Source organism: Schistocerca nitens, chromosome 9, assembly GCF_023898315.1.
Source record: "Schistocerca nitens isolate TAMUIC-IGC-003100 chromosome 9, iqSchNite1.1, whole genome shotgun sequence".
Lineage (NCBI taxonomy): Eukaryota > Metazoa > Arthropoda > Insecta > Orthoptera > Acrididae > Schistocerca > Schistocerca nitens.
This window is the reverse complement of record NC_064622.1, coordinates 10086573-10108108: the sequence shown is the minus strand read 5'-3', so window position 1 is coordinate 10108108 and position 21536 is coordinate 10086573. Positions and strand designations below refer to the sequence as shown.

At 42.4% G+C, this 21536-nt stretch overlaps 1 protein-coding gene across 2 annotated transcripts in view; it reads right to left on the bottom strand.

The window, feature by feature from the left end:
- Positions 1 to 225: 225 nt before the first annotated feature.
- LOC126203370 (ubiquitin-conjugating enzyme E2 G1) overlaps positions 226 to 21536 on the bottom strand; it is a 60799-nt gene continuing 39488 nt past the window's right edge. Inside the window, exons 4-6 of one of the 2 annotated variants that reach the window (XM_049937666.1) lie at positions 13721 to 13899; positions 1914 to 2031; positions 226 to 1760 (exon numbers count right to left, since the gene is read on the bottom strand). In XM_049937666.1, the coding sequence (XP_049793623.1) occupies positions 1951 to 2031; positions 13721 to 13899 (260 nt within the window). In that variant the 3' untranslated portion in view covers positions 226 to 1760; positions 1914 to 1950. Of the gene's footprint in view, positions 1761 to 1814; positions 2032 to 13720; positions 13900 to 21536 lie in introns of those variants that run through there. The other variant, XM_049937667.1, reaches the window with a different exon arrangement.

Genomic DNA, 21536 nt, shown 5'->3' with positions numbered 1-21536 from the left:
CATTACATAATAACAGGTATAACGTAATAGCCAAACAGTAGGTGTATTATATATTTTTACTCAGTACAGTAAAATTTTGTTATTTCACTCTTCAGTGTCAAGCATCAGATTATTTTAGCACTTTTCAAACATTGCACCCACTAATCCGTGTTTCACATAAACCAAATTCAAGAGGAACAGAGGTAACAAAATAACATTCAGCATTTGGCCTTTCAGTTTTGCATGTTTTATTGGAAAAATGGAGCAATAGGCTTAAAACAAAAAAAAAAAAAATCCCTAAGTTACACTTCAGGGGCAGTTAAAACATATCATCAGACACCAATTACTTGAAACAAATTTACAAGCTGAAATTAACAATTTTCAACTGGGGGAAACATGCAGATAAGTTGCTGTACCAGTTCAAACAAAACTGGTCTTGCCTTAATGAATCACAGCAACAACAGCATACAAAATTGTTTTCAAACAGATTTAAAAATGACCACACTGCAGATTCAGAAGTATGAAAGTGACAAATGCAAAATCTAAATGTACAACCTCCATTTTTACCATCGTCTTTTATGCTTACTTAAGCTAATGTTATCTAATTTGTTGAGCATAAAAAAAAGGAAAAATGTGAGGGTAAAGAGTACATGCAGTACACTAATTTTATCCCTGAATACAGTAGTCATTACTTTCCAGGACAAGTGTATTGCAAATTTTATAGCTGTGTCTCCATTTGTCACAGAATGAAATTAGTATGCTTCAGATGAAACCTCAATTACACTCAAACTTTAGATGCATTTATTTATCTTTTAGTATTCAACTTAAAAAAAAAAACCACACTCACTGAAAAGTCTTTCGCTGCACACTGTGCGTGGGCACAGGGTAAGAGAAACATTATGAAGTGTTTAACAGTACAGATGCCAGTCAAACACATTTGGACCATGTGTACATTATATACAATATCTGTACAGGCCTCTAGCAAGGTTGTGCTCAAGAGGCCACAGTGCCAAACAAGTCAGACAAAGCTAGTATACAGCGTGTCACGGAAAATCTGATTCTGAGGCAGGAAAAATCAATGTAAAAATTATAGTAAAACAAACACTCAACATGCGCACAGGCTAACTCCTTTTCCCCCATCACATTGTCCTCATACTTAAAGTGGGCATGTGGAGTTTCCATGGTCAGCAGTAATGACCTGCATTTCATATGAGCCTAATGAGCAAATGGGGCTGGGGTGAGAAGGCAGCTAAATACTCTTTTTTCCTGCTGTCACCCAGATCACAAATGAAGCACTTCCTGCACAGGCTATCATTCCAGAAATAGTTTCGTTTCCCTTTGATTAAAAAAAAAAAAACACAATAAGAAGGCAACTTTCTGGCTGATGTCCACACCAAAACGGTGCCACTGGCACAAAAGGTTTTCCTCTCTCTCCTCTCAATACCGGGGAGACCCAGGCGATGTCTTCCTGCGGAGCACACCAGGTGACGGGAGCGAGGGCTCCTGCACAGTGCTGTCGGTGCGGTGGAAACAGCTCGCAGCCGACGGAGGACTGCGACTGCACAGGTGACTCTTTCCGTCACCTCTCCTACCTACTCCCCACCCCCACAAGCACTAGCATGGAAGTAATGGTAATTCAGTTTCTCACTGAGCTGATTAATGTGCATATTCGGTTCCCAAAAACAGGTGATGGCCACACTATTTTTCACAATTCCACAATTGAAAAGTTTAAATTATCACACTCATTGCCCACAGAGATCCAGCCCTCATCATGGTGTCCCCTAAAAAAATAAAAAACAATTTCATGGAAAGCCCACAAAGATCACTCACACAAATTAAGGTAACAAAGTTAATTTAATTTCTCAGTCCAAGAGCAGTACATTGCAATTGTGTGCATGTATCTGATTAATCAGATATGTCTTGCAAGTACACACCTCTTTCTCAAGTCTCCCCAAATGAAATAAAAATGCCCTACAAACATTCTTCTTGACTTCTTCGTACACACCTGGCAACCTTTCTCTTAAAGTCTGCGTAGTTTTCTCTCCATTCTTTCTGTAACAGAAAAGAGTTGTGCCAATTATATGCACTAATGGACAGTTACTCAAACTATTAGTTACAGATAATTTCAATGCAATATCCCAAATTAAAGCTGTGGATGAATTATTGAAGTAGAACATAAGTCTGAAAATGTTTCACAGCAATGTTAATTTGCGATCAGTGGATTAAATTTGCAATATAAATTACTTTGACTCAAGTACAGTTCCTTTTAGGGAAGTGTGGAAAAACTGTCAGTGCTATGAAATGTTTAAATGTTAATTCTGGGTAATAACATTATAATCAACTTTCCCTACTTCTGACAACAAACAAAAAAATATGGATTAGCAACCATATAATGACGGTTGCTACATTTGTCTACTTCTAAATAAGTATCAGAAATTCTATAATCCTAGTGATTTTTCAAAGACTGGAAGGAACTAGTTAGTACTAGTTAGAACTAATTAGTTTTATTGAAGCACTGGCTGAATACATCTGTAAGTACAGAATGATTAGGACTCAGACAGTAAAGATCAAGATAATTAGTTGTGGGAATAAAATATGAAAGAAAACTGCTGCATTCCATTGCTACTCAAATTAGTCAAGAGCGTAAACAGAACAACAGAATAAAAAAGGGGATGTGTTTTGCATGAGGTGTTTTTTTTGTGGCGCACAACTACAGTGGTCATTAGTGCCCAGACAGTTATTAATGCACTGCGAGGCACAAGGTTAAAACAGCAACTAAAAGGGATAACACTATAAAAGGCACATTAACAGGCAAGGGATTAAAAGAAGACAGCATAATCAAATGTCCTTAGACAGGTTTGTCAAGTGGATAAAACGAAGAACACGAGCAGCTGCTCCTGGGTCACCTGCTAAAATGGCATCCATAGTACATGGCAGGCCAAGATCAATGCACAGTGTATTAAAATTCGGACAGAACAGTAAAATGTGGCGTACCATCAGCAATTGCCCACATGGGCAGAACGGCGCCGGCGCAGCCGTCAGCAGATGGCAATGGCTGAACCGCCAGTGTCCAATCCTTAACTGGGCCAAAACGACCTCCTCCTGCCGAGAAGGGCATGAAGAGGTCGTCCAAGCCGTGGGGAGAGGTTTCAAGGCCCGAAGCTTGTTTTCAGTAAGTGTAGACCAATCGGCATGCCACAGCTATAAAATGTGCTGACAGATGACCCTGCTAAAATCAGATGTAGGCACAGGCACACAACAAGAAGCTGTCCGAGGCTGGAGGACTGCATCCTTGGCCACGCCATCTGCAGCTTCGTTCCCAGGGATACCAACATGGCCAGGAACCCACATAAAGGTAACCTGAGAACCGTCGTCCACCAACTGCTGCAGAGAGCGTTGATCTGGTGCACGAATGGGTGAACTGGATACAGATCACTGAGGCTCTGGATGACACTCAGGGAATCAGAGCAGATTAAATAAGCAGAATGTCAGTGGCAACGGATGTAAAGAAAGCCTGATAGAGGGCAAATAGCTCAGCTGTGAAGACCGAAAAATGGCCATGGAGCCGGTATTTGAAACCATGTGCCCCAACAATAAAAGAACACCCGACACTCATTGGTCTTAGAGCCATTTGTATAAATGAAGATCGTATGAATGAACCTCAAACGAAGTTCGACAAACTGCGAGCGGTATACCGAAGCTGGGATAACCTCCTTTGGGAGCGAGCTGAGGTCAAGGTGAACGCAAACCTGAGCCTGGACCCAAGGTGGCGTTTGGCTCTCACCCACTCTAAAGGTTGCAGGGAGTGAAAAATCAAGGCGCTGAAGGAGGAGACTAAAGCGAACTCCAGGGGGGGTAGCAGGGCAGATACATACAACCCATATAGAGTCATCAAAAAAGGAACGATAAGAAGGGTGGTCGGGCATTGATAATAGCCGACAGGCATACCGACAGCAGTATATCGCGAAGGTAGGTTAGTGGCAATTCATCGGCTTCAGCATGAAGACTCTCGACGGGACTAGTATAGAACGCTCCAATCGCAAGACGTAACCCCCGATGTTGTATACAGTTGAGGCGGCGTAAGATGGACGGCCGTGCAGAGGAGTATACAAAGCTCCCATAATCCAGCTTTGAGCGGACGATCGACTGATATAGGCGAAGTAGGATGGTTCGATCCGCTCCCCACGATGTACCGTTGAGAACACTGAGAACATTTAGGGAATGGGTACAACGGGCAGCCAAATATGACATGTGGAGACCAGCTGAGTTTCCTGTCAAATGCAAGACCTAAAAATTTTGTTGTCTCCGCGAATGGGAAAGCAATGGGACCGAGATGTAATGACAGTGGGAGAAACTCTTTGTAGTGCCAGAAGTTAATACAGACCGTCTTCTCAGCAGAAAAATGTAAGCCATTGGTGACACTCCAGGAGTAAAGACTGTCAAGACAACGCTGAAGATAGCGCTCCAGGAAGCGCTGTGCACTGCAGTAGATGGTAAAATCGTCCACAAAAAGGGAGCCTGATATATCAGCTGGGAGGCAATCCATTATTGAATTGATCACTATGGCGAAGAGAGCGACACTCAAAACTGAGACCTGTGGCACCCCATTCTCCTGGCAAAAGGCGTCAGACACGACAGAACCCACACGTACCCTGAACTGTCGATCCCTTAAAAATGCACGAATAAAGAGGGAGGTGACTGCGAAGGCCCCTTGTATGCATGGTGCGGAGAATGCCCACCCTCCAACAGGTATTGTACACCTTCTCCAAATCAAAGAACACAGCCACTGTCTGGCACTTCCACAAGAAGTTATTCATAATGAAGGTAGACAAGGTAACCAGATGGTCAACAGCAGAGTGGCACCTACGAAATCCACATTGTACATTGGGAAGTAGGTGTCAAGATTCGAGCAGCCAAACCAAACTAGAGTTAACCATTTGTTCCATCACCTTACAGACACAGCTGGTAAGGGAAATGGGTCGATAACTGGAAGGCAAGTGCTTGTCCTTCCCCAGCTTAGGAATCGGGACAACAGATTCTCGCCTCAATCCAGATGCGATTATAAGTACGAAGAAGAAAACCTTTACCCGCAGGAGAAAGGTTCTTCAGAATCTGAATATGAATAGAATCAGGACCCGGAGCGGACGACTGTGACCGGGCAACTGCATTTTCGAGTTCCCGTATGGTGAATGGGGCACTGTAACTTTCACGATTCGAGGAGCGGAAGTAATGTGATCTTGCCTCCTCAGCCTGTTTTCGGGGGAGGAAGGCAGGGTGGTAATGAGCGGAGCTCGAAACCTCTGCGAAAAGTCGGCCGAAGGCATTGGAGACATCCTCAGGGGCCACAAGGACGTCATTCGCGACCGTCAAGCCAGAAACTGGTGAGTGGACCTTAGTGCCAGATAGCCGGTGCAGGCTACCCCAGACAACAGAAGAGGGAGTAAAACTGTTTAAGGAGCTTGTGAAAGCACCCCAGCTGGCTTTCTTGCTTTCTTTAATAACACGACAACACTGCGCACTTAATCGTTTATAATTAATACAATTCGCCATCGTAGGGTGGCATTTAAAGGTGCGTAAAGCATGTCGACGAGCACGTAAAGCGTCTCTACATGCTGTGGTCCATCAGGGGACCGGTACACGACGTGGAGAAGAAGTAGTATGAGGGATGGAATATTCAGCAGCAGTGAGAATGACTTCCGTGAGGTGTGCGACCTGACTATCGCAGCTTGCGAAGTTTTGATCCTGAAATGTTGCCCTGGAAGAGAAGAGCCTCCAGTCTGCTTTGGGGATGTTCCAACTAGTTGAGCATGGAGATGGGGTATGATGCAGGAAATGGATAACACAAGGGAAGTGGTCACTCGAATACGTATCAGAAAGAGCTTACCACTCAAGCCGGCGTGCAAGTTGGGTAGTACATATAGAGAAGTCTAAATGGGAATAGGTGAGAGTTGTGTCCGAAAAAAGTAGGGGCGCCAGTAAAGTGGGGAGAGTAATTCGGACGACAACTGCCTGCAGATCGGTGTGCAATGTGATGGGATCGTAGTAGATATTATCCCGGACCAGCAACGTAACCCCTCCATGAGCCGGAATACCTGCCACAGGGGGTAGGTCAAAACGCACAGAGGCATAGTGTGCCAAGTTAATTCGATCGCATGGGCGTAGCTTCGTTTCCTGCAGAGCTACTACGAGCTGACAGTGCAAGCGTAGCAGCAACTTTAAGTCCTCTCGGTTGGAGCAAATGCTGCGAATATTCCAATGAAGAAGTGCCATCGTGAGAAGAAAAAGAAAAAGGAGAAGTTAGAAGGGGTCACCTCGAAGGCTGCTGAGGGCCTGGTTTCGAGTGAGCACTGCTGCCGCTATCAATAGGCGGAGTGTCACCGTCCATTTTTTCAAGAGGTTCGTTGGCCACCATGTTAAGATGGCTGGGAGGGGGAGCTTCCTCCACTGGTGAACAGCCAGATGTTCGGCTACCAGCGGTGCGGCCAGGCGAAATGGATGACGGCCTGGGGCGGCAACTGCTGGGTGGCGCAGGAGAACAAACGCGCGGAGGAGGAGAACTTTGCTTCCTATGAGCCTTCTTGGAAGGTTGTTTAGTCGAAGTACTGGCCGACGGGTGGGAGTTCGGGGTACGTAGGAAGTCTTCACGGGACGGTTCCTTCTTGAAGGAAGGCATCTGACTTCTGGGTCTTAGTCTTGGCAGAAGCTGACGAAGGTGCTTGTATCTTAGGGGTGACGGGAGGAGGAGGAGACGTTGACCGGGCGATCTTGGCACTGGCCAAACGGACGACCGTAGCGCTAAAGGTCAGATCGCATGTCTGCATCGACACATCCCTGGTAGGCTGAGGAGAGGCGAGGACAGTACTGTATTTCCCCGCTGGGAGCAGTGTGGGCTTCTTATTAGCAAATAGCTTGCGAGCAGCCGAGGTGGACACTTTCTCTTTGACCCGAATTTCTTGGATACAGCGTTCATCCTTGTAGATGGGACAGTTGCGGGAGGACACTGCATGGTCACCCTGACAGTTCACGCAACGAGGAGACGGAAGTGGACAGTCACCCTCATGGGCATCGCTGCCACAAGTGACGCATTTAGCCATCGCTGCCACAAGTGACGCATTTAGCCACATTAGAACAAGACTGGTGGGTGTGATTAAAACGCTGACACTGGTAGCAGCGCGTAGGTGTCGGGACATAGGGGCGAACAGAAATAACCTCGTAGCCCGCTTTGATGCGCGACGGAAGCTGAACACTATCAAAAGTCAAGAAAAGTGTCCGGGTTGGTACAAGGTCATTGTCGACCCTTTTCATGACCCTATGGACAGCCGTCACACCCTGCTCAGCGAGGAAAGACCGAATCTCCTTGTCAGTCAAACTGTCAAGTGATCTAGTATATACCACACCATGCGACAAATTCAAAGTGCGGTGAGCCTCCACCCGGACAGGGAACGTGTACAGGAGTGTGGACCGAAGTAGTTTGTGTGCCTGAAAGGCGCTCTCAGTTTCTAACAACAAGGTACCGTTACACATCCTGGTACAAGACTTGACAGGTCTGGCTATGGCATCTATGCCCTTCTGAATAATGAAAGGGTTGACAGATGAAAAATCCTTTCCATCCTCAGATCTAGAAACTACGAGTAACTTTGGGGCAGGCAGTACTACTTTGTCATTGGTGCCTGGTCAAGTTTCCGTTTTTGGGCAGAAGTCTAGAGAGGAGGAGGAGGAGAAGAAGAAGAGAAATCCATTGCGGAGGAATCCCCCATGATTGTCAGCATCTCCGATGGTGCGCTCCTTCCTTGTGGGGACCCTCTCAGAAGGCACTTCTGCCTTAGGTGAATGTTTACACCTCAGGTCACACCTCCCGAGAAACGGACGGAGGGACCAATCGGCATGGTCGGAAGGTATCAGCTCAGGCAATCGCCCCACCCTGGGCCTGGTCTTTACCAGGGGGTATGTGCGTGCCTTACTTGTCTACCCAGGGCGGGGAATTATGCGTTACCCCGTTACCGGCTATGCGTGCGAACACATGGTCGGTCTTCAGGCTCGCACAGGGAGAAAAGAAAAAGAGGGGAATAAAGGGGAGAGGGAGAGAAAGGACAGACCATAGGGTGGGGAAGAAGGCAAGGGGAAGAAATCAGAATAAGCGAAAAACCAAAACGACCACAAATGTAAGTCGTGGAACCGTCCATCTCCGGACGCAGGCGCAAACTACCCCCCTTGAGGGAGAGGGACTCCTTTTAGTCGCCTCTTACGACAGGCAGGAATACCTCGGGCCTATTCTAACCCCCAACCCGCAGGGAGGTTTGCATGAGAATGTATGGTAACAAGGTGATCCTCTATTCACACATCACAAATAATATATACAAGTGCATAGCACACTCTTTGCAATAAAAATGATGTTATTTGCCGGAAATGAAATCTAAGCAGACAAACAAAAGAATGTGCTTGTGTCATTTAATACCAGTACACCCCGCAACTTCAAATTCTGTAAAGAATTTAACTCCCATATATAAAGCAGTGTCAGATGTCTGATTACAAATGTGTTAATGCAAGTGAGGACTTTAGGAAAGGTCTGACATTGTTTCAGGTTAGTTGGCAGTCACTACGTGCTCTCATTACCAACCACTGGATGCTGGATGAGTATAGTCTGGGTAATTTGCACTCCATTTTAAGCGAAACCTAGATTTTCACACATCTGAAATGTTTATGATGACATATCTCCTGAACAATGTGTTGTCAAAGACAATTTTTGCAGGTACATTCAGTGGTGTAAGTGGATACTGTCTGAAAATATGTTGCAAATAGAGTAAGTAGTACAGAAGTAATAATTTAAAATGTTGTGCCTGGCAATGATTTCCTATCTCACGAACAGTGAAAAAGTAGAAAGTCTTTTTGCAGGTTCTCACATGATTTAGTGGGGGTGTCAGAACAATTTCGAAAATCTTTAAAATTGTGTAAAGCTTTTCAGAAATAGCAAAAAAAATAATTGACTGGTGAGAGTAACAGCTCAAGCAAAGCAAAACCTGTTGTTCAGCTACTATGAAGATTAGAGTATGATTTCAAATATCCTTGATAGGACAAAACACAAATGAGATTGTGAACAGGGGATTAAAATGTTAAAAAGAAATACGACAGACAAGAAAGGAGAAGAAAGGGCAGAGGAGACCAATGCATTATTTTCTGTCTTAAGAAGGCAAGTGATTCTACTCAACATGTTTAATTAAACTTCCACAATTTTCAGTTTAATTTTCAACACACACGGTTTGATCAGAAAGTAATGGCAATTTGTTTTTCCTATAGAATCTTTATTTGTTCATCATCACATTTGTCTCCTTTAAAGTAATGCCCCTCAGATACAATACATCTTGGAAGCAGTTCTGGAACTCACTTTTGGTTATTGTGTTCAATTCATTAAGTGCTTATGTTCTGTTGTTAACTCATCAGTGATGGGAATCCCGTGGGGTATAACATGGAACCCATGCCCAGGGTTATGGGTGAAGACCTTAATGGCAGCGATGGCGGAGAAGAAAGACTTCGGAACAGCATAGCTGGCAGATGAGGCAACCCTTCTTTCTGGGGATTAAATGAGAAGGGAACCACAGCCTTGTGGTGGAGGAGAAACTCCTAAGGCTAAGGGCGACAACCCCAACAGAAAATCCTTTCTTGCATTAGGCCTATCAAGCCAGCAGGAAAGTCTTCATATATTACTTTCAAAACACAAATGAGCCTTGGAACAAACCACTCAGGATTTGACTCCACTGCTTCTTCAAGTACTGGTGCGAATGATGGGAGACCTGATGATATGAAAAGGAGACGAAACCAAAGGACTAAAAATAACCTAAATATTAACCCTCAATGGAAAAACTAAAGAAATGACAGATGTACTAAGAGAAAGATATTTTGGGAGAAAGCGAAACGAAGTGGAAGGGAAAAGGTGAGAATAATTTGAGGAGGAAAACTACTGGAGTGGGAATAACAGGTTTGTAAGAAATGGTGTGGCAGTGATGGTGAATAAGAATGTACAAAGCTTATTGAAAGTGTGAGATATATATCAGACAGGATCATAATCTTAAACCTGATATTTCAAAAAGAAACACTAAAAGTTATCCAGATTTATGCAACTCAAGTGGGATGTAGCGAAGAAGAGAAGATGGACTTTGAAAATGAGTTAGAGAACTATATAGAGAGTACTAATATAGTGATAGGAGATTCTAATGCACAGGTAGGGAAAGACAGAAAGGGATTTGAGCCAGTATTGGGATGTTTTAGATATGGAGGCAGAAATGAAGAAGGAGAAAGACTCCTGGATTTGTGCCAGAGGAATGGAATGAAAATAGCAAATAGCTGGTTTATGAAGAGAGAAAGTCATGTTATCACCAAATACAGTTGGGATGGAGTAACCAAGAGTGTAACTGATTATATTCTAGTAGAGAGGGAATGGGGTGAGAAAGCAACAAACGTGAAGGTAATTCTAAGTGTGAGTGCAGATGGAGACCATGTATTACTGGTGGGACAATGGAAAATGAATCAGTGTGTGAAAAATATAAAACAAAAGAAAGTGATAAGGATACAGGATTGGAAACTTAAGGAGAGTGAAAGTGCTGACAAGTATAGACAATCACACAAAAATTTCCAAAAGAAGTTTTCTGCAATCTAGAAAAAGAATGGAGTTTATTCAAAGACACTAGTCGAAGCAGCACAAAAAGTATGTGCTAGAACATCTGGAAAGGATGAAGTCAGACAAGTTGGTGGGGTGATACCACAATCCAAGCAGTTAGAAGAAAAAATTGAGCATGGAGAAAGTGGTGGAAAACTAAAAATGATGGCCATAAAATATATATAGAGGAAAAGAAGAAGTGCAAAGAAACAGTGAAAACAGCAAAGGAAAAGGCATGGGAAGAGTTTACAAAAAAGCTTTATGTGAACAGCAATAAGAAAATGTTGTATAAAATTATGAAAAATAAAAGGAAGGCTTCTAAAGTATCAGTAAAGATGGAACAGAGGATGGTACTGAGACTGAAGATCCAAGGAATGTGAAAGATCTCTGGAAAGAACGTATTAAGAAACAAACGCTGAGAAGCAGGTACACGAGGAAACAACAAATAATGGAGAAATTGAGAGCAGTTGGGAAGCAGAACTAGGACAAATTACCCAGGATGAAATGGAAATAGCTGTGAAGAAGATGAATGGGGGAAAGCCCCAGGACCTGAAGCATCAGTGGACATAACAGCAGCAGATCCAGTGGGAATGTTGTGGCTGTATAGAGTACTATCAAGAGTGTGGAGAAATAGTACAATACCAGATGACTGGAGAAGAGGAGACATTGTTCCCAACTAAAAAAAAAGGCAATAAAGCCTTCGTAAAAACTACAGAGGAATAACCCTACGAGTCACACAGCTGGGGTTTTTGAAAGAATTTTACTAAATCGAATAAGTGAAACAATAAAAAAGGAGCTGAGTGAATGACAGCATGGGCTTAGGAAAGGAAGACGCACAATTTACCTGATATTTTCTATCTGTCAACTGATTGAAAAATGTTGGGAGTATAACAAAAGGGTGATAATGATTTTTACAGACATAGAAAAGGCATATGACTCAGTTAACAGGGAAAGACTCTGGGAAGAAATGAAGATAGATATAGAAGATGGATACATTAATGTAATAAAGACAATGTACAGAGGACACAACAGTAGAATTAGTACACCATTGGGGAACTCTGAATACTTCGAAATAAGACGGACTTAAACAAGGAAGTATTCTATCTCCTGCACTTTTTAATGTTGTAATGGAGGGAATGAATAGGGCAGTTAAAGATATAGTAAAAGAAAAAGAAAGTTGATTTTTGTAGATATGGTAATATGGGGTGATAAAGAGGTAGATGTACAGTTACAACTTTATGTGTGGAAGGGAATAATGAAAAGGTATGGATTAAAAATAAATAAAGATAAGAGTGATTTAATGGTATTTGGAAGAGATAAAGGGATCAACGAGAATATCACTTTGAACGGAGAACCCCTCAAAGTGGTAGACAGTTTCATTTATTTAGGGAGTGAAATATCTAGCGATGGAAAATAACCAACGAAGTTACAGAAGGAAGGCAATTTCTATCAAACAATAAAACACCTGATTTGGAATAAGGAAGTTTCAGAAAAAGCAAAACTCCTTATACATAAGGGTTATTACTTCCCTATTGTCAACCTATGGAGGAGAAACATGGACAATGACAAAAGGACTGGAGCAGCCTGCGGGCAGGGGAAATGAAATGAAATATTTCTCAGAGCAGTTAAGGGAAAAACAAGAATGGACAGCTTAAGTAATGTAGATATAGAAAGGACCTTAAACAAGTAAGTACAGGAGAAGAAATTGAAAATGGAGATTAAGATGATAGGAGCATGTCAAGAGGATGTGTGGGCAGAGACTCCCCAAAATTATGGAAGAACTAAAGACGGATAGGAAAAGACCTAGAGGGCACCCAAGAACATGGTGGAAAACGGGAGTGAGAATATCTGTCGAAAGGAGAGGTGTGACCTGGCAGTAAGTGGAGGAAGAAAAGTGATGGGAGGACTGAGCCAAATGGAGAGGACTTATCAGTACCTAGACCCGGCAGTAGCTGGAGCAGGAGCAGGATCCAGATATAGATAGATATAGTTATGGCAAAATGACTTACTTTCATGGTTCTTTTCAGCCTGGAGAATAAACAGAAGTCTCAAGAGGGGCATGTATGTCAAATAACAGGAATTTTTTGCAAAAAATCATGAAGCACTGAGGTGTTGGTGGGAGCATTATCACGAAGCAATTTCCAAGAGTGGTTTTGACAGTTCTGGTCAGTTTCTTCTGACTGCTTCATGCAAACTGCTTTTACCTTCCAGGTAGTATTCCTTACTGATCATACGATCATAAGACAGGAACACATGATGCAGTATGTCATTGTAATCCAAAAAAACTGAAACTGAAGTACTTCAATGTGCGAACAAACATGTCAACTTTTTTGGCCTTGGCCCTTCAGGCAGTTTCCATTGGAACAATTGGTGATTTTCCATAACCATTTTTACTTTTCCACATTGTCTTCTCAGATCTCTTTGAACCGTTTATACCACCCAAACTCTCATCTTACAGTAGATTCACCAAAGCTGAAGTCAACATTGCATAAATGGCACTGCACTTTATTACATTTTCAGGCAAAATTTAATGCAAATTCTTTGGTACATCTTTTTCTAAAGTAAAAATACACCGAGCACTTGGAAACATGTGTAACCTTTTCAACTGTCGACAATAAACTAAACATTCAAAACAGCTGAAAACGTCAACATGTATCAGGAACACTTTTAACAAGATAAAGTTGAAAATCTGATTATAATGCCTGTGAAATTAAAAAATTCCCATTTCTTTTTTATCACACCTCATTTACTATGAAAATAATTCCTCAAAACCTCTCACAAACAGAAATAAATTATTCTTTTGGTTAAAATCTTACTGCTTTGATGAGTTTGACAGCTGAGACATTTGGCACTTTAAATGTGGTAACTATACACTTAATGAAGCACCAGGTTTGCTCTACTTTTTTCACTGTCTTTGGACATTTCACAAATACAGCGTTAATGTTTTTATTTCATTTAACTGAAACTTAACAGGCACATGAACAACAATAAACTTCAAACTCTAAAGAAAAGATTAGAAATTTGCAATTAAATTCAGCTATCAGCCCTCTTTTCCACCTCTTTAGCAAGCACAGAGAGTAACTTTCTTACCGCAGCATCCACGTTGGCTGGACTTTCATCGTTGGGATCGGCTAACATCGATATAACTGATATTAGAATTGTTTCTACGGTATGAACGGGCAGCCATCGTTCCGAGGCTTTCTCGTAACCCCACTTATCGTCACCAGGCTCGTGTAAGATTGATATACAAACATCACCGTTCTTCTCGACTAGAACAAAAGTCATCAATTAACACTTTACGACAGACTACACAGCAATATCATCAAAATACGATGGTTATGTTAATCATCAGAAACAGTACATAAAATCTTTGCACTGAACATTGTGTCAACTTCTACATTTGTGGATGTAGAAACAAACTCAGTTGGCCAAGTTTATATCCAATTTTCTGTTCAGTTTCAATCTGGATGTGTGCTCTTATCTTCTACGTATTCTACATTTGGTCCAGTACCTTTTGTTCACAAATTTGCCTTCCACAGACAATGCAGAGTGTCAACTATTAGTGATTTTGTGTGTGAAATATTTCCCCTTCAGCTATATTCTTCACTGTGTTGGTTAGTTTAAATTCAATTAATTTTTGAAGTTTGTATGACCCCACTGAAGTATTTGTATAACACACAAAAGAAATTACTTACCACCTTCTAGTCAGAGAAATAAGGAGGAAGTACAGATTTAAGAAAATCTGCACATTAACTCTTCGAAGCGTGTAGCCTCATTAATATTAATTCTTCAACGAAATTGCTGACACTATCTACATCAGACATTATGTAAATGGAATGGTATGACAATTATTAGGCTATATTTATATAAACAGAAATCTTCTCAAATCGATATGTAAGGGACATGTCTAACTAAAATGCATGAACATAGTAACAAGCAGCTGAAACATTAAGTAGCTTATACCCAAGCACTTTTACACAGCGTAAATATGCACCTGCATGAATTAAAAAAAAACAAACAAATGCAATACATTATCAAGCTTCAATAACCCAACTTAAGCACAAGTGAAACAAGTGTTGTGTCACCTAATGAAATCTCAGAACTATTAGCCGTGGTGCTTCCCTAGCCCTGTCTCAGAAAAAAAGAGTAATGATGGCCAGTGGTTTTTATATTCATACAGAACTATGCATTATTCTGGTATAACTGCCTGCTCAAACAATGATGCTGTCATTAAAACAGCTGCATACCACACACACAGAAAAATTTTCATATTATTTAAATCCAACACATGATCTCCACACTCAATTTTGCAGGACCTATTACACAAATGCTACTGGTCTAAGAAAAAAAAAAGGGGGGGGGGGGGAGATCTTAAGAGAATCCTGTAAATGGTCAACAAGTCACCATCTTTCACTGACAAAGTGCACAGTAATTGAAAATGACACTCAAAATGACTGAAGGAAATAGTATATTTATGCTTATACAAATCAAGTGACTATTATAATTTTATTTTACTATTTATGCGATGGTGTACTTTATTAATAATTTTTGGGGTAAATAATTTGAGAAAATTTGTTTATAGTTGCATGAAGTCAAGGATTTTAGGTTTACTGATATTTACGCATTAAGGGCACATTATACCTGTTTAAGCAGGAGAAAAATTACTTTTTAGGAAATTTTATTATTTTCTGATCTCCTTAATAGCACAACACCTTTGAATCAGTGGATTTTTCCTTACTATCAGTACTTATTTCAGATATGAACACTGTAAAGTAGAGGATAATTTGGCAGTTAAGTTTGATATTTGCAACAATAAAAATAATTTATAATCATTCATCACAAGGATACAGTGAGTCCACTCTACCTTGGTGTAACTCCAAGCATGATAATTTCTTTTCCCATTACAGCAATTAGTTACACTTCTGTGGAAAATGTAACCCTTTCCTGCACAGTGTACACTTCCAATTCATCCATATGCTATGGCCTAAGAATATAAAAGCAAAACAAAACTGCAGGTATACTATATCCAGTTCCACTTACTGCTCCAATATGGGACCACCTTCTAGGGACATTCAACTCTTGGCATTAATGGTTTTAGAATGGAGAAAAGAGCTCTAAGAATAATTTGTGGCCTCAAATACAGAGAGTCCTAAATTACACTTTACTGGACTTGGTTTTCTGAATGTTCCCAGCTTATTCGTATCTTTTCATTAGAGCCTACTTCTTGTAAACAGGCAAATTACAACAGAACAAGAATATGAACTGCTACTGTATCTGTGGGAAATCATACTAAACTACCTATACTGTCTGAACAGGCCTGTGAAGGCCCAACAGTACTAACCAACCACCGTATCATCCTCAGCCTATTGCCGTCAGTGGACGCACACAGCTCTCTGGCTGTTGCCAGTTCTTGTGACTGGAGCTGCTACTTATCAAGTTAGCTCCTTAATTAGCCTCACAAGGGCTGAGTGCACCCTACTTACCAATAGCACTCACTAGCCCAGACAGTCACTCATCCAAGTGCTAACCAAGCCGACAGTGCTTAACTTTGGTGATCTGACAGGAACCAATTTTACCACTGCAGCAAGGCCACTGGCAAGGGCAATCACACATCAAACATATTTTACAACATCCTATCACAGAAGCATATTAACACTGACATCACAGCATACAAGGAGATACCAGAGGAAATAATGTTTACATATCCAATATTTAAAATGACACTACGGCATCTCTAATAACGCACACACTATGGCATCTCTAATAACGCACTGTTACCAGTCTATAAAACAATTTCCGAATATATGAAGGGTGTTAATTTGATTGTAAGAATAGGTACCTAATTCATATTAGGTAGAATTTTGATGAAACCACGTATTACCGTAACTATTTTGACCAGCCCAGAAACAGTAGCTGAAACTCTGATTATATGAATATCTACTTTGTGTCACTTCTTTCATTGAGATACTAAATATAACTGTTCTAATTTTGATGTAAATGTGTACCATTTACAAGGCGGCAATCATGGCAGCAATTGCGAGTAAGGGGTGGTACAGGAAAATCGACAATGAGTTCATTTTATCAATACTAAGCTTTAAAGAGGAATATTTTTAATGTGCACACAAAATAACTGAGAATATAAATTGCTTACATAGGCAAAAGTACATCAATCATACCATTCAGTATCACAAGAAAACTTGGAGATTGAAATATATTTCATGTGATCTCTACCTTCCACTGATCTAAACTGATGGTATCTAAGCAGGCTTACCACAAGTTTGCCCAAGTGAAATTCCCTGCTATTTCCCTGATTTTCAGGCATTTTTTAGCATCTTTCCCTGACAAATTTAGTGATCAAGGGTAAATTAAGATACAAACATCAACATCTTTTGTAATGAACTGTTTTTAGGTGGAGAAAGCAACACAAAATAGTATATGCATTTCATTAAGATTACTGATATTTTGTGAGAAAAATGCACATTTCATTGCAGTTGCCTGACAGATTTAATACCTTCACTGATTTCAGAAATAACCCCCGAAAAAAATTAGGCCTCTAGAAAAGTGTGTACGACAGGGAAGAATTATGTAAGCCAACACTGTAGGTGACCACCAATAAAATGTTAGTTCTATTATGCGAGTTATTACCCACTGTGTTATATTCATTATTTTACAGGTATTTTGTGATTTTTCTTTCAAGAAATATACGAGTACATAGAATACAAAACCCAGCGACTGACAATTTTCTTCTTACTGCCCATACTTTCTAACATATAAACTACTTTTTAAGAGCCAAAATGTACTAGAACAAGTAAAATGTTTATGAAACACCACACCATGTTGTACAAGGTTCTTATGGTGAGACAGTCGCAATTCTTGAGATCCAATGTCCATGGCCTCTGGCCTGCTGAAGAACACCAGTTGTGGGTCCATGGATAAACCATGAAAATCCGCTGCATTACGACACAAACAGACCTGGCCTGCTGGAAGATTGGTGAGACTTGATCCGACGGGCAGAGCCTGCACATTAGTGGGAACTAAATGGTGCCAGATCGGCAGGCCTGATCCATTACAGGTATAAGCAGAAACGACCTGTGGTTTTGACCCGTCACAGAAATCACCTTATGTGGCCAGCTATTCATGAGCCACAGACAACATGTTGAAATGAGACCACAGTGATCCAGTTGATGCAAAAGATAACTTGTTCAAGTACTCTGACAATCAATAATAATGAGGATAGGTAGCAACTTACCGTAAAGACGATTGCTGAGCTGCAGACAGGTACATAGGAAAGAATTAGATTAGATTAGTTTTTTGTTCCATAGATCCATGTTGAGGAGATCTCACACACCTAAATATTCAGCCATAGCTTCAGAAAACCAAAATGCCACACATTGACACAATCACTTAGACAACCCACGCAGCACACATGACCATCGTCATTGGCCACTGCATCTACAGTCTCTCAGAATCAGATCCAAACAAACCATCCCTCATGCTTCCCTGCCTCTTGTCAGCAGCTGCTAGGCTAGAAGCAAGAAGTTGTGCCAGCACTGACTTCAAGCTAAATGGGGTGGTAGGAAGGGATGAAGCAGTAGTAATGAGGGAGTGGGGAAGGGGTGCATGTACTAAGCTGCACCTAGTCAATGACAAATTCCCGACACCTCAGTAAACAAACTATTTCAATTACTGAGACAAAAATGAGATTCTCAGTTTTTTTTTCTTCCAAATGTCCCTAATATTTCTCTGATTTACCTGTCCTGTTAAATTCCCTGATTTCCAGAACTTGTGGCAACCCTGCTAACTTCATGACGAACAACAGCTCCAAGGACAACATACAGCAATGAAGTAACAGGACATGAAGTAATGTTTCGTCTCATTTTCCTAAAGCACATCATTACGATCACTATGCGTATCTAGCTTTTAAGGACACTACTAGCCATCACCAGGTACCTCTGTATGACACAGCAAAATGCAATACCTGCCATTTAAATAAGACATTAACAACAACAACACTGAATGTAGAATGTAATCTATGTGCATTTAAAATTTTATTCCAGAACCGGAAACAAAGTGAGTTAAATGTTGGAAAATTTAACACTTCAGTGATTAAATACGAGTATCCAGGTGCTCTATAGTGCTATTGATGTAGAAACATTTGTGGATACAGGAGTCATCCAAAAGCTACCACTGAGTACTCTGACAGCTATGATGAAATGTAAACATATCTGATGATCAAGGCCGAAAGGAAGGAATGGCTATTGGCTGACTGGTTGCCACTGACCATGTACATTGGAATAGCCATCATAATCAAAACCCTTTTCCACTACAAACTACTTAAAAATAAACCTTTCTTCAGCATTAGTCGAAATGCCAATGCTTGCATCATGGAATTCTCTTAGTTGTTAAAAATGTATGTTCCAATAATCAACCATTCATGGTTTTTTTTTTTTTTTTTTTTTTTTTTTTGTGGTTTTAGGGCGCACAACGTCAACGGTCATTAGCGCCCAGACTACTGTAGGAATGCACCGCGAGTCACAAGTTTAAAACAGCAACGAAACGGAAAACACGATGAAAGACACTGACAGGCATAGGATTAAAAAAGAAAACAGCATAATCAAATGTCCTGTGAGAGGGTTGTCAAATTGATAAAATGAAGAACGCGAGCAGCTGCTCGTGGGTCATCCGCTAAAATGGCTTCTACAGTACATGGCAGGCCAAGATCGAGACGCAGGGTGTTAAAATCCGGACACGACGTTAAAATGTGGCGGACCGTCAGCAATTGCCCACATGGGCAGAACGGCGCCGGCACAGCCGTCAGCAGATGGCGATGGCTGAACCGGCAGTGGCCAATTCGCAACCGGGCCAAAACTACCTCCTCCCGCCGAGAAGGGTGTGAGGAGGACGTCCAAGCCACGGGAAGAGCTTTCAAGGCCCGAAGCTTGTTGTCTGGAAGTGCAGCCCAATCGGCATGCCACAGCGATACAATGCGCCGACAAATTACCCTGCTACAATCTGACGAAGGGACACAACAAGAAGCTGTCCGAGGCTGGAGGACCTCAGCCTTGGCCGCGGCATCTGCAGCTTCGTTCCCAGGGATACCGACATGGCCAGGAACCCACATAAAGCTAACCGGAGAACCGACGTCCACCAGCTGTTGAAGAGAGCGTTGGATTCGGTGCACGAAAGGGTGAACCGGGTACGGATCACCGAGGCTCTGGATAGCGCTCAGGGAATCGGAGCAGATGACATATGCAGAATGTCGGTGGCGGCAGATGTAAAGGACAGCCTGGTAGAGGGCAAAGAGCTCAGCTGTGAAGACCGAACAATGGCCATGGAGCCGATATTGGAAACTTTGTGCCCCAACAATAAAAGAACACCCGACCCCGTCATTGGTCTTAGAGCCATCTGTATAAATGAAGGTCATATTAATGAGCTTCGAACGAAGTTCGACAAAACGGGAGTGGTAGACTGAACCGGGAGTAACCTCCTTCGGGAGCGAGCAGAGGTCAAGGTGGACGCGAACCTGAGCCTGGAGCCAAGGTGGCGTGTGGCTCTCGCCCACTCGAAAGGTGGCAGGGAGTGAAAAATTAAGGTGTTGAAGGAGGCGACGAAAGCGAACTCCAGGGGGTAGCAGGGCGGAGACATACAACCCGTATTGACTGTCGAGAGAGTCATCAAAAAAGGAACGATAAGACGGGTGGTCGGGCATTGCCAGTAGCCGACAGGCATACCGACAAAGCAGTATATCACGCCGGTAGGGGAGTGGCAACTCACCAGTGTCAGCATGAAGACTCTCGACGGGACTAGTATAAAACGCTCCGATCGCAAGTCGTAAACCCCGATGTTGTATGGAGTTGAGGCGGCGTAAGATGGATGGCCGTGCAGAGGAGTATACGAAGCTCCCATAATCCAGCTTGGAGTGGACGATCGACCGATATAGGCGAAGTAGGATGGTTCGATCCGCTCCCCACGACATACCACTGAGAACACGGAGGACATTGAGAGAACGGGTACAACGGGCAGCCAAATAAGACATGTGGAGACCAACTAAGTTTCCTGTCAAATGTAAGACCTAAAAATTTTGTTGTCTCCACGAATGGGAGAGCAACGGGACCGAGTCGTAAGGACGGTGGGAGAAACTCCTTGTAGCGCCAGAAGTTAATACAGACCGTCTTCTCGGCAGAAAAACGGAAGCCATTGGCGACACTCCAGGAGTAAAGACGGTCAAGAGAACGCTGAAGACAGCGCTCCAGGAAACACGTACGCTGCGCGCTGCAATAGATGGTAAAATCGTCCACGAAAAGGGAGCCTGATACATCTGCTGGGAGGCAATCCATTATTGGATTAATCGCTATGGCGAAGAGAGAGACACTCAAAACTGAGCCCTGTGGCACCCCATTCTCCTGGCGAAAGGTGTGACAGGACAGAACCCACACGTACCCTGAACTGTCGATCCATTAAAAAGGAACGAATAAAAAGTGGGAGGCGACCGCGAAGGCCCCATGTATGCATGGTGCGGAGAATGCCCGCCCTCCAACAGGTGTCGTAAGCCTTCTCCAAATCAAAGAACACAGCCGCGGTCGGGCGCTTCCGCAAGAAGTTATTCATAATGAAGGTCGACAAGTAACCAGATGGTCAAAAGCAGACCGGCGCCTACGAAATCCACATTGTACATTGGTAAGGAGGCGTCGAGACTCGAGCAGCCATACCAATCGAGAGTTAACCATTCGCTCCATCACTTTACAGACACAGCTGGTAAGCGAGATGGGTCGATAACTGGAAGGCAAGTGCTTGTCCTTCCCCGGCTTAGGAATCGGGACAACAATAGACTCGCGCCAGCATGCGGGAACATGTCCCTCAATCCAGATGCGATTGTAAGTACGAAGAAGAAAACCTTTACCCGCAG